The sequence below is a fragment of the Bison bison genome, unplaced genomic scaffold (genome assembly GCF_000754665.1).
Source record: "Bison bison bison isolate TAMUID 2011002044 unplaced genomic scaffold, Bison_UMD1.0 scf7180017864283, whole genome shotgun sequence".
Classification (NCBI taxonomy): Eukaryota; Metazoa; Chordata; class Mammalia; order Artiodactyla; family Bovidae; genus Bison; species Bison bison.
Window position 1 is genome coordinate 1200099 of NW_011494855.1, and position 14416 is coordinate 1214514.

The 14416-nt window shown below is 39.2% G+C and overlaps 1 protein-coding gene across 1 annotated transcript in view; it reads right to left on the bottom strand.

Moving 5' to 3' along the window:
* TNNI3K (TNNI3 interacting kinase) overlaps nt 1-14416 on the bottom strand; it is a 350776-nt gene that overhangs the window by 101470 nt on the left and 234890 nt on the right. The window contains exon 21 of the mRNA XM_010849426.1: nt 2747-2856. Coding sequence (XP_010847728.1) covers nt 2747-2856 — 110 coding nt within the window. The remainder of the gene's footprint in view (nt 1-2746; nt 2857-14416) is intronic.

Here is a 14416-nt window from a genome sequence, read left to right on the forward strand (position 1 = left end):
TTCTAATTGCCAGCTCTCTCAGTTTTGTAGAGCTGATTAGACTTTTTCTCTGTAGCTATCTTTCTTTTTCCTTTTCCCACTTTTAAAAACACTTTCATCTTACTGCAGACCCCTTAACTTTGTTCTCTTGTCACTGCCAATAATGCCCCTGGTACATAAGGGCCTAAAGTACTCTGGTCACTAGCTTTCACTCAGAGGGCAGGGATGATGGTTTTCCTGGACTCTTTCTCCTCATTCATTTCTAAATCCAGTCTTTGACCTCCTTCTGTTTCCTTTGAAGAAGTTCTCGGGTTTAGCCCTGCTCCTGAATCCCCATGGTAACCATTGTAGTCTTTGTGTTGTAATCAGCTGGATTACTACTGCAATGGCAGCCCAGTCAGAGGCTCTGACTTCAATGTCTTTTGCTTCTGTTTCAGCCCACTAGTCCTCTGCCTTTATTAGGAACAAATCACCTGAGGTACATGTTAAAATGCAAAGTCGCAGGCTCCATCCCAGAGATTTTGATTCAGTCGATTTAGAATAGGGTCCCAGAATCTTCATTTTGACAAACATTTCAGGGTAATCTGGAGCATGTAATATATAGCCTATACTAAGAAACAATGCTTAGCTATTCCAGTGCACACTATGAGATAATTCAATGAGTGCCTCACCATAGGAACTACATACAGTTCTCTAAGTGAGCAAATCTTTCATACTAAACTCCAGTGAACTTTCCAGAGAATTACTTTTTGTCATATCTTTCACTACTTTAGAGAAAAAAATATAACTGTCTAAAATTTCATGTCCAAATTCTCTATTCTGGTTTCCAAAGCTTTCCAAAATCTGATCCCATCTAATAATCAGAACACTTCCCCCCTTCTCACTGTTTTCCAACCAGCATCTCTATCTCTGATAGGCTAATGTTTTCAGTGTCCTCTTCTTTTTTTTTTTTTTTTTTTATGGTATGAATTTCACAGATTTTTTTGTTGTTGTTATCTAATTTTTTCAGTGTCCTCTTCTTTTGTTAAATGTTTATTTGGCTGTTTGAGCATCAGTTGTGGCATGCGAGATCTTCGTGTGTCAGGCAGGATCTTTCTTTGCAGTGCATGGACTTTCTAGTTGCGGCATGCAGGTTCCAGAGTACATGGGCTTTAGTAGTTGTCACACGTGGTCTTCAGTTCCTTCACAGCATGTGGGACCCTAGTTCCCTGCTCAGGGATCAAATCTACGATCCCTGAATTTCAAGGCAGATTCTCAACCACTGGACCACCAGGAAGCCCCATGCACTCTACTGTCTTTATGGGCCTTGGCTAAGAAGACATGCACAGGAGACCACAATGTGCTTCAAATTTAAGGAATGAAGCAAAGTCAGACGTAAAAGAAAGAACGTGAAGTGAAGCTGATAACCTAGCAAACACTGACCAAGCAGTGTGATGTTGGTGTCTTAGATCTAAAGATGAATTTGTTTCAAATAAGGGTCTGGGACAGTCCCTCAGTAGCTATTAATACAACATTCCAGTGACTAATAAGTCTCTCGTGTGTCTTTTCTCACAAAGAATTTGCCTTCGCTCTCTTTGTTCCCTATTTGCTGGAACTCCTTTAGCATCCATTCTCATCTCATCTATTCCTGGTTTCCTTCATTTTTGCTTGTAACTATAAAACCATAAATGTGTATATGATATTAATCTCCATATGACTGCTTAGGCCTTTAAATGCTATGAAGAGCACATCTCCACTGAATCTCCTCACCCATCCCTGAGGCTGTATTCGGTAGAGATTCAATTAATAGTTGTTTAAGGAAAGAGTGAAAACTAGCCCATTGTTCCCTTTCTTCTTACCACTTAGCTTACTGACCAGCTGAAGACCTTGCTGGGCAATGCAGTGATGACTTAGGCATGTCACATACAGAGCCAGCTCAAATTTAGACTGCTGAGATGGATACCACAGCCAAGCCAGGACCCACCTGACTGAGTGACTGAGAAGCCCAGACTTTGCCAGCCAGTCCGAGACTTGGCCTTTCCTACTATACTTTCTCTCCATCCTCCTCTAGAAGAACCACATCCCCGGAGCCAGAGTTTGTACAGCCCCCTGCTTAGCAGTTAAGAGTCTTCTACTAAGCACTCAATTTTTGGCCTCTTAGTATTTTTATTTTTAATCTTTAATAGTATTTTCCTTTGGTCCTATTCTGATTTCTCTTTCTCATTCTCCAAACTGTTACTTGGGCATCTATCCTATGCCCCCAAAGAACGAGAAGCCTGCATACTGCAACTAGAGAAAAACCAGTGTATCAAGGAAGACCCAGTGTACCAAGGAAGGCCCAGCACAGCCAGAAAATTTAAAAAATAAAAAATAAAAAAAATAAAAAAACAAGCACTGGTCATGGAGTCTTTGCTTGCAGGCCTGCCTCATGGTGAAAGGCCCACACAAATCCATCTTGTGCCAAACTTCTTTCTTAAAAAAATGACTAAGTATGGCTCAAGCGTAGTTAATAAAATTGCAGCTGAGATGAGACTGAGTCATCTGTCATACCCTGGTCTCTCTTTTACTAATCAGTTGTGAGAAACATTTCAGAACCAGAGAGCAGCAGCAAAGAAATATGAGATGCTCAGACTTCTCGAGGCAATTAGAGACTAAAGAGCAGAAGGCAAATCAGTCTTTCTGCCTTGACAGCCTTAAAATACACATGGAAAGTAGACTTTGGAGCTACACTATTGGTGACAGATTTTGACCATAACACATTTGCTAAGAGGAAATAAAAATTACTCACTTCAGGACACGCATTCCACCCTCGCATAAGCAGGGATGCTATGGGCTTTGGGATGGAATAGCCGATGGGAGGTCTGATGTGGTGGTAAGCCATGTCTGCTGCCGCAGCCGCTGCAAACCAAATGGTCATGTCAGTTTTGAAATTCACATATTTATTTCAAGAAACATATGAACAGACAACAAAGAAATCATTAAAAATCAATCTGTGCAACATCAGCAGAGATTCAAAGAGGGCTCTATGATATTTTTTTAAATGCCTAAGCAACACAGTGGATAAATTGCTACTGTAAGTTTGTAACTGTTCATTTTTTCAGTTGTTCATTCAACAAATGGTGAGCAGAGGGGGTTTATACAGGAACAAAGAAACAAAGGAGCATATAAGCAGCAAGTAGTATTGGGTATGTACATGATGTTTTAGGAAGTAAAGACTGAAAGGCAGATCGGACCAGGCTATACGATGCCATAAATCCCAGGCTAAAGCACTTATATTACACATAGTAAGATGAGGTACCACTGAACTTTGAACCCCTGAAAGCACTTGTATCATTTGGGCAAAAAAGGTTATTTTTTAAAACTTAAATCTGGTTACTGGTTACAAGAACGTTGGCATTTTAATTTTTAATGTTTATAAAGTAGTTATTATTTGCTGAACTCAGATACTCCAGTCCATCATTTTAGCTAATACTGCTCATTGATTGAACTCCCTAGTGTTGCCTGCTTGCTTAGATTTCTGAATATTGCTCATCACAAAGTCCTCATCACTGTTTTGTGATTCTTGGGACTTCTTTGTAGATTCATGATTGCTGATTATTTTTTCTGTTGTGCAACCAGTGATTCTTATACTCCCTTGGAAACTAAACTTATAGTTACTTTTATTGAACACATTTTACATTAAGTATCATAGAGTCCCTTGGACTGCAAGGAGATCCAACCAGTCCATTCTGAAGGAGATCAGCCCTGGGATTTCTTTGGAAGGAATGATGCTAAAGCTGAAAGTCCAGTACTTTGGCCACCTGATGCGAAGAGTTGACTCATTGGAAAAGACTCTGATGCTGGGAGGGATTGGGGGCAGGAGGAGAAGGGGACGACAGAGGATGAGATGGCTGGATGGCATCACTGACTCGATGGACGGGAGTCTGAGTGAACTCTGGGAGTTGGTGATGGACAGGGAGGCCTGGCATGCTGCGATTCATGGGGTCGCAAAGAGTCAGACACGACTGAGTGACTGATCTGATCTGATCTGATCATAGTAGATACATACATAAATTATTTCAATCCTTTAAAACTATTCATGAAAGGTAGGTGTTACTGTTACATGTGTTTGTGTGTGTGTATATATGTGTATGTGTATTGTGTGTATGTGGGTAGTTTTTAATTTATAAAAATTTTACTATAACCAGTAGTTAGCATAGCCTCTTTTTTCCCCAGATTTCATGCTCTCTTCATCCACTTCACATTGAAAGTACTTCATAAACAACACACGAAGCTCTTTTATTCCTCTGAAAAATTGCTCTGCACCCATGGGAGGCTAAAGTTCCAGGACACTGCTTCCTGTGTTCTTATGATGTCACAAGCATCTGTCTCTATCTTAATGACTTTTGAGATATGACCCACACCCACTACCTGTCTTTTACCAAAGTTTACTCAAATTAAAATCTGTGTATGGATCTACATGCAGCAGATGTAATGCAATTATATGCAATGTCACTTAACATTTTGCTTTATGGATCATTCAGAATTACTACATAATTTCCCAACATGTAAAATTAATACTTGTTTTTCATACAAGTTTAGAAAGTTAAAATAATTAGAAAGATTATAATCTTATTATTCAGAGGAAACAATTGTTAAAGTATTTGAGCATTTCTTATATATTCTTCACATCATTGAGCTCATGTCCAATGTAAAATTATGGAATATTTTTCTCCTAAATTAAATATAAGCATTTTCTCATGCTATTAAAATTCTATGTTAGCATATTTTTAATGATTGCATTTAATGTGATTTACCTAATTATTTCTCAGTTTTAGGTTGTTCAAATTTGGGTGTAAACACTTCAAAGAATATGTTTTACAGTATAACTTTCCCAATTTCACAGATCATTTTTGAGGTATTTTGAGGAGTGAATTTATATGTCAAAGGCTATAACCATTTTAGAGACTTTTGATACATACTAATGAACACTTTCCCCAAATAGTTGTAATAGTTTATGCTCTCAATAAGAACTGTGTGAGAGCATTGTCATTATACCTGCATCAGAGTTAGGTTTTCTCATGTTATAAAATATCTTGCTAATATGAGAGGTAAATATATCCCAGGTGGCACAGTGGTAAAGAATCCACCTGCCAATGCAGGAGACGCAAGAGACACAGGTTCGATCCCTGAGTTGGGAAGATCTCTTGGAGTGAGGAATGGCAACCCACTCCAGTATTCTTGCCTGAAAAATTCCATGGACAGAGGAGACTGGCAGGCTACCGTGCATGGGGTTGCAAAGAGTCGGCTATGACTGAGTGACTGGGCATGCACACACACACACAAATATATCTGCTCATTCGTTGCTGTTTAAATTTTGTTCTTTGATAAGTAGTTAGGCTTAATATTTATTGATTAGTTATTTGTGTCTGAAGTCTTAAGTTCATTCCCTTTGCCCACCCGGAACTTCAATATTTCCTTCCAATAGCCATCTAACTCTACAGTGGTTCCAGGCTGAAGGAAGAGCCAGCAATTTCATTCCTGCTTTTGTCTTCAATGCCCTTTGTAATATATTTATTACATTTTCAATCCATTTCTGGCCACTATCAAGTAGACTTACAGTTGCTGATACTAAGAAAACAAAGAAACAAAAGACTGCTTATAACATATTAGCAAATTTAAAAACATGACATAAAACATGTCTTTGGTGTCACAGAAAACTAGGCTTTTTAGGTTCCTCCAGAGGCCGCTGCTGCTGCTAAGTCGCTTCAGTTGTGTCCGACTCTGTGTGACCCCAGAGACGGCAGCCCACCAGCCTCCCCCATCCCTGGGATTCTCCAGGCAAGAACACTGGAGTGGGTTGCCATTTCCTTCTCCAATGCATGAAAGTGAAAAGTGAAAGTGAAGTTGCTCAGTCGTGTCTGACTCTAGCGACCCCATGGACTGCAGCCTACCAGAATCCTCTGTCCATGGGATTTTCCAGGCAAGAGTACTGGAGTGGGGTGCCATTGCCTTCTCCGCCTCCAGAGGCTACTCTTGACTATTTCTCATTCATTTTAGAATGACGTAAATAAATAAGCAAACAAATAAACTGATAGTTAATGATCATTGGTCTTCTAACCCTGCTTTTTCACCTTATGATCATTTGGATATTGTTGAGCTGGTACAGCTATAAGCACATAAACCAGCGTAGAGAACACATTTAAACTAATTATACATCTCCTAATGGGTGGGGAGGGACTATTCATAAAGTGAGTTAAACTCAGATGCAGGTGCCAAATGTCTCCTCTGAAACTCTTTTAGACTCTGACACCAAGTATATAAAGTTACTTGTTTGCTTCTGGGCACTGTGTCTGAAAAATCAGTTTAAGATGAATGATATTTAATTCTCCATTATTCAAAGTAGATTCTGCAAGGCCTTGGCATCTGCTTCTCCCTTTTGCTTTATGCATTGTTGGCAGTGATACTACTCATTAGCACCTCTGCCAGAAAGTGGGCAATGCAACGTGAGGGTCATGGAATTGAAATTTGTCACCTTTGAGATTGCTTTGCTTTGTCAGTCTTGCCTAAGTGGCCATGCTACGCTAGCAGCCGGGAACTTTCTGGTATTCCAGATTCAGGAAAGAGAACTGTCAGCCCATTAATCAAATTTTTTACCTTGATTGCTATATAAAATATGTGAATTGACTTACATAAACATTGGTTTCCACTTTCACAACTAAAACTTTGCTATTAAAGGAGAATAAGGATACATTTGAAAATATCAATAACTTTTTATTGAGTGCCTTTTATTTCTTCAGTACTACTCTGATATAGTTATCAATAGTTTGGCAAATTTATAATCTAGATTCTAGAGTAGGACTGTCCAATAGAACTTTCTGCAATGATGAAAATGTCCTGTCCTGCTCAATATAGTAGCATACGTCTATTTAGAACTTTAAATGTGGCTAGTGTGACTAAGAATCTTTTTAATTTTACTTGGTTTCTATTATTTTAAATTTAAATAGCCATGTATGTCTCGTGATTTCCATGCTGTACAGCACAATTCTAGAGCACAGTTCCTATTATCCTGAGTGAGACAAATTAAACACAAATTTGTGAGTCAACCTCAGGTGTTTTCATAACCACAGTTTGATTTGTGGATTCAAGTTCTTTGTTACCAAGAAAAGAAAAGATATGAAAGGAGATTGTGAATGTTGTCTCTCAAAAGAGGCTAGTAACAGAAGAAGCATTCAATACGACATGCATTAACCTTCATTTATTTATTCAAAATGTTATTGTACATTCTATGTGAGTGATGACAGGCAGAAAAAATGAAGTGTTATGCTTTTCAAAAAATTACTAAATGAATGAGTAATAATGAATTACTGTAATTTTCACTGCTTTAATAGTTCAACCATAAGTTCCGAAATGTGACTCTTTTTGCCTCTGATTCCTTTTTCCCTATCTTCTTTCCCTGCATTACATCTACTGTCCTTTGCTGCCGCTGCTGCTGCTAAGTCGCTTCAGTCGTGTCCGACTCTGCGACCCCATAGATGGCAGCCCACCAGGCTCCCCCGTCCCTGGGATTCTCCAGGCAAGAACACTGGAGCGGGTTGCCATTTCCTTTTCCAATGCATGAAAGTGAAAAGTGAAAGCGAAGTCGCTCAGTCATGTCCGACTCTTAGCGACCCCATGGACTGCAGCCTACCAGGCTCCTCCATCCATGGGATTTGCCAGGCAAGAGTACTGGAGTGGGGTGCCATCGCCTTCTCCGACTGTCCTTTAGGTCTTAGCTTAGATAAACTCTCTCTGGGGTCCTTTCCTATGGATTCCCATAGCACTCTATACTATAATAGCAATTACTTAACTTAATTGCCTAGTTATTTGCTTGTCTCTACAAATAGATCACAAGCTCCTTGAGGTCAGGACTGTGGTCTTTTCACCATCGTCTCCTGTGCTTAGCACAGTGATTGGCATTTAGCAGGCATTCAATAGATAGGTAATGATAAATCAATAAATGTGATAGTTCGAAATATGATTTCATTGGAAAAAATATAGATCATGGTATATAGGACTCGCTACACATTTATTATACAAATGAATGAAGATGATGGATTAATGCCAATTAATATGTTGCTCATTATTATGCTTTTAGGACAGAGCATAATGCTTAGCTATCAAGAAATGTAGAATGAATATTAGGTTTTGTTTGATGTGAAATTAAAACATACTTATCTCATGACATATTGTTGGACAAGGAAATGGCAACCCACTCCAATATTCTTGCCTGGAGAATCCCATGGACAGCACAGCCTGGCAGGCCACAATCCATAAGGTTGCAGAGTCGGACATGACTGAAGGGACTTAGCACGAGCATGTGACATATGGAGCCCATGATGTTATTTTTTGTTCAAACATGTTGGGAGGGGGCTTCAATAAACTGAAGCAGTATGAAGAGTAAGAAATGCCCTTAACTAGGATATCTGGAGCCTAATTTTCAGTCTGGCTTTGCTTTTAATTCTCTGGGAGATCCCAATTAAGCCAGTTTGCCTCTGTGAGTATTAATTTCTCTAAATGTAAGATGAAGCAGGGAGGGCACACTGTAATGGTGATAAGCATGGGTTCTGGGGACAAGGAACCATGAATTTAAGTCTTGACCATACCTGTTAGTAGCAGATGATATTGAGCATGCATCTTATCCTGATAGAACCTGATTTGTGATATACACTTAGAATTAAATAGAAGAAAGTCTACATAGAGCATCTGTCACATTGTTGACTCTCAACAAAAGTTAGTTGTTGTTGTTGCTATAATCATTACCTACAGGTCTAAGGCTCTTACTGCTTCTTTTTAGTCTGAGCCTAGAGAACCAGATATCAAAAAATATTATATATTTTCTATTCTCTTTAGACCCCAACACATTGCATTGAGTTACTGCAAATCACAAGGCTAAAAACCTCCTCATCTGTCATCAGCCCCAGTTCATAACATGACACAGCCATTGTGGAGAGAATGACTATGCAGTAATCCATGATGAACTTAATTAGCTTTACATTGTTTATGGATAAACTGGTACTATATTCTGAATTCTTCAAGGAACCTGTCACTTCCTGTCTTATGTTTTATAAAAGTAAAAAAGAGAGCAACAAAGTACAATATTTTGTTTGTAAGTTTTGACTAAGATAAAATTGCCAGAATTTTTTTTTTCTGGTTTGTGTGTATATGTGTTATAAAAAACACAATTGATTCTACTTCATTGTTTTTTAATGGGTAGGGATGTGGTGAAACAAAGAAAATGCAGTCTACCATCCCAGCAAGAGCTAAGACACATTCTTTGTTAAACTGACACTTTTCAGTGATGTATCACCAGAGCATACAGCATCTGAGAGAGACCATGAGATTGCAATCTTGAGATTGTACTAAGAATGGCTTAATTTTTTAAACCACATCCCATTCTCATTACAGGCTGTCAGAAGAATAGATTAATTTGCACCATTGTCTGTTCTCATTGCAATCTTTGTCAGTGTAATGAAGTATTGGAATGTTAATATCAGCTATATTCATAGAAATATCACCATCTTTCCTGTGATCTGTGTAGTGACTAGCTGGCATTACTCTTCTGAGTGATAAACTGATAGGATTAGCACAGCAAACATAGGACTTCAGAACTTTAGTTCACTCCTATTTTCCTATCACTGCCATAGCACTGTCCACATCTGCAATGTGCTTCTTTCTGCCCTTTGAGGTTATTCTGTATCATGCCCTTTAGGATCCCAATCATATATGGAGCAGAACATAGTCATCTAATATTAAGCAAGGGTAGAAAAAGCAAATGGCTACAAATATATGAGATCTGTGACATAACTGGGTCTCTAAATTACATTAATTCATATTTTTTAAAACCACATGTGACACACAAAAAGTTTGCAAGTCATATTTAGCTACTGGACTATATAGATCTGCAACTCTGACGTAAAGCCTCAGTATAAAGTTTCACCAAAATTTGGCTAAATTGGATAAATTATCAGTTGTTCTTAATTTGCTGCCATATCCCAAACTTAGTTAAGAGTCTAGCATTAAGGAATCCCAGGACACCGAGTTGAGTCCCCTTGCGAACCAGATGGCAGCATACGTGGAAACAAAAGGAAAATAAGAGGCTCTTTTCTTGGCTCCAAACTATAATCCAAAAATGACCTGCAAAATTGAGTCCCTGGTTATAAGGGAATGGGACTGGATAAAATATGGACTGATGAATTAATTCATCCCAGACTTCTCCTTTAGTTTTTCATGATATATGAGAGGAGACAGACCCAGGAGAGAGATAAAATCTGGGAGGCAGGTGTTGGTTTCCTTCTTTAAAATGTATCCAGGACAGGTCTTGTTTGCCAGGTCATACCAGCTTCTTTTTCATCTTGCCTGATTCTTCTCTGCTTGGCTTCATAGCTTGGCTCCTCCTCCCTCCCATCTCATCATTTCTGTCAGAGATCTGCTCTCTTCCTATGTCCATCATCTTCCAGCTGGCTAAGTCAGAGGCCCAGAGGCAGTCCAGGACTTCTCCTTCTCCTTCGTGCTCTCACCTCAATCCGTCGGCGAGTCCTGTTAAAAATCTCAAAACCAGCCTCTCCTTTCTCTTAACTAGTGAAATCTTAGTTAAGATTTGATACATTCTCTTCTGGATTACCTGGTTTCCTTGTTTCTTTTTCAAACTTCTCCAATCTACCCTCTGTTTTGCAGCAAGAGGGAACATTCTAAGACAACAGAGTTGTACCACTGCCCTGCTTAAAATCCTGCAGTGACTTCCACTATTGACAAAGGCTCTTTACCCTGAAGCTCTAGCTTTTTGTTTAGGGCATGTCTTTTGCTGCTGATTCCCTTATATGCTCTGATTCATCCCTCCCGAAAGATGCCCCTGCATCCTAGCCAGGCTACCTTCTGCCAGGATACTTTTTCCATCTCCCCATTATTTACCTATTAAATAATACTCATCTTTTAAATATGCAGTTCAGTATCATCTGTCTAAGAATCCTTCCCTGATATCCTATTGCACCACCATTCTGGGCAGGAGAGCCCTCCAGGGAGCATTCTTTGCACTCTCTGATTCCCTCCAGTTGGGATATACTCTGCTGATTGTTCTTTTTCTCATGCTCCCTCTACACTACAAGGTCCTAAGCAATGCTGTTTTCCTCTTTGTCTTCCCTCTTACTTTAGCACAGTTTCTGGCCAGAGTAGTACTTAATGATGACTTAAGATAATATTTATTGAGTGCTTATTATTACCAGCCATCATTTCAACCCTTTGAGGCAGGTCTTACTATTATCCCCATTTAAAAAATAAAGACACTGAAGTACTCAAGTATAGCTTGTTTAAGCAGCTTTGAGTAAGATTACAAGACTCATGCTTTTACACTTATGCCAAGTCTCTTTAGCCTGAAAAATATTTTCTAAAAAATTGAGTTAATTGCCAATGTTTAAAAATCTTTAGATTTCTGAAGAAGCACACAGAAGTTAGTTGATATGGCAACAGTGAGCAGGCATCCCTATGTTTCTTTCCAGGCACTGTTTGGCTGCAGCTAGGTAGCAGCTGTCCCCTTGAGTCAGAGCTTGTGATTTCCTGTCCATCACACTGGCCTGCATCAAGCTTTTACTTGCTTCCCCTGATCATGTGGGCATTTGATCGTGGGATGCTAGATGTGATGGCTTTTTCAGTTTTTTCTGAACCTGAGATTATAAGGTTAATTTGAATATATTTTGTGTAAAACAAACTCTAGCTTCAAATTCTTCTAAAGGCACACTCATCACTTGTATCACTTGTAGTCAGTGCTAATATTTGCATTCTATTTATATATTCCTCCCAGGAAGTAGGATTCTGTTAAATCCAGAAGGATGAGCCATGTGTAATGTTGCTGTTCCCATAATTGATAATGCTGTCCCACACTGTAGTCATGGATTTGTTCCTCATTGTAAATGGCTAATATGCAGCTTATATTGAATCTGATCCTTCACATAATTTATTGCTGAACATTTGCTAGACTGCCTAACCACTGCAATGATATTAACAGTCTCAGTTCTTGATGCATGGTAACTGTCTAACTTTAAAAAATTCAGCATCTATCATAAACAAACTCTTCTTTCCAATAAAGTACTATATATTCTAATATATGAGATATTGGATTCAAGTTATCTTTGGTGAGACTTCTGTTTTATTATATAATATTCTCCCTCCAAAAACAGTAAATATTTCTGAGGGCCCATGAGAGAGGGAATCTTTATCTTTTTGAAATATTCATTTTATAATTAGCAAAGGGTAAAAGAGTAGAGAACATTGCAAAAATATATAAGTAAAATATGATAAATATGATAATAAATGACAACCTAGGGCATGGAAGAGACTGCACTTAACTGAATATTGAAGAATTCAGGAGGCTATTTTTGGAAGAAGTAATATTTAAACTAAAACCTAACAGTAAATTGGAGTTAGTATGATGAAAAGTGGGGAGGAGTGTGTCTGACAAACAACTCCCGTGTGCAGGGACATGGAAGTGAGAGGAAATGTGTCATGTTGGGAAAAGGAAACAGTTCATTGTGACCGAGCATAGAGAGGCTGCAAGTGGGAGGCACTGGGCCTGGAGAGGCAAGAAGAAGCCTAACCATAGGGGCTTTTAGATTGTTTTAAGAATTTTTTTTAATCTTAAGAACAAAGGAACATATTGAAGACTTTAAGTAAGGGGAGCTAGATGATCAAATTCGGGTGTCTAGAAAGCTATATCTAGGGCTTCCCTGAGGGTTCATCTGGTAAAGAACCCACCTGCAATGCAGGAGACCCTGGGTTGATTCCTGGGTTGGGAAGATCCACTGGAGAAGGGATAGGCTACCCAATCCAGTATTCTTGGGCTTCCCGGGTGGCTCAGCTGGTAAAGAATCTGCCTGCAATGTGAGACACCTGGGTTTGATCCCTGGGTTGGAAACATCCCCTGGAGAAGGGAATGGCTACCCACTCCAGTATTCTAGCCTGGAGAATTCCATGGACTGTATAGTAAACTGTTACTGTGATGTTTTGCAGCAGTTACTTTACATTGTAATTTTTTCCTTTAGTCCATCAGGATGTACTTTTGGGAGGAAGAAACCCTGGAGCCTAAAGAAGAAAATATCATGGAAGCTAAGCACATTTGTCATTGCTCCCATAGGAATTGCTTTAATAGCTGGCATTGCTATCCCTGCCATGATCACTGGCACTCCTGTATACCAATAGATTGTTTTTAAAATGTTTTTTTTTTTAATCTTAAGAACAGAAGAACATATTGAAGACTAAATAAGGGGAGCTAGATGATCAAATTTGAGTGTTTAGAAAGCTATATCTAGTTATAGTATGGAAATTGGTGAAAAGAAGATGGTAAACAAAACCGGAGACATTTAAGACAGTTAAGATACTCTGCAGAATTCTACTTGTGAAATAGGGAAGTAGCCATGGACAGGGAGGTAAGTGGATATATTTGAAAGATATTTAGAAAGAAGGATTGAAAAATAAGAAAACAAGTGAAAAACAAAAGTAAATAAGGAAGGAAGGAAAGAAAGATGGAAGGAAGGAAAAAGGAAAGAAAGAAGGAAAGAGAAAAGTCAAGGATGATTTTAAAGTTTTTATATGGTCTCCTGATGAATGATAATTCTACTTAAGCCCAGAATCATAGCAAGCCTTGACCCTGCATTACAATTTTCCCTTATCTTTTATCTTACAGTTGCAGAGAGATTTCAGTTTATAAAATTCAGTCATAGAATCATCTCATTTGATCCTCAGCGTAATCTCTGTGGAGTCATCGTTAATTGCATTTACTGAAGAAACTGAGCTTGTGAAAGATACTAGAGGCCAGATGAAATGCAACACATTCAAGAAAGCAAAAGAAGGTTTGAGTGGCTGGAGCACAGAAGTGAAATATTATGAGCAAGGTCAGAGGTCCTGAATCATGTAGAGTGTTGCAGGACATATTAAGAATTTTTAGATTTATTCCAAAGAACAAGGGAAACCATAGGATGATTTTAAGCAATGGTAACATAGTCACGTTGACTCACTGGAAAAGACCCTGATTGGGGGCAGAGGGGAAGGGGACGACAGAGGCTGAGATGGTTGGATGGCATCACTGACTCGATGGACATCAGATCAGATCAGTCCCTCAGTCATGTCCGACTCTTTGCGACCCCATGAATCCTAGCACGCCAGGCCTCCCTGTCCATTACCGTCTCCCGGAGTTCACTCAGACTCACGTCCATCGAGTCAGTGATGCCATCCAGCCATCTCATCCTCTGTTGTCCCCTTCTCCTCCTGCCCCCAATCCCTCCCAGCATCAGAGTCTTTTCCAATGAGTCAACTCTTCACAAGAGGTGGCCAAAGTACTGGAGTTTCAGCTTCAGCATCGTTCCTTCCAAAGAAATCCCAGGGCTGATCTCCTTCAGAATGGACTGGTTGGATCTCCTTGCAGTCCAAGGAACTCTCAAGAGTCTTCTTC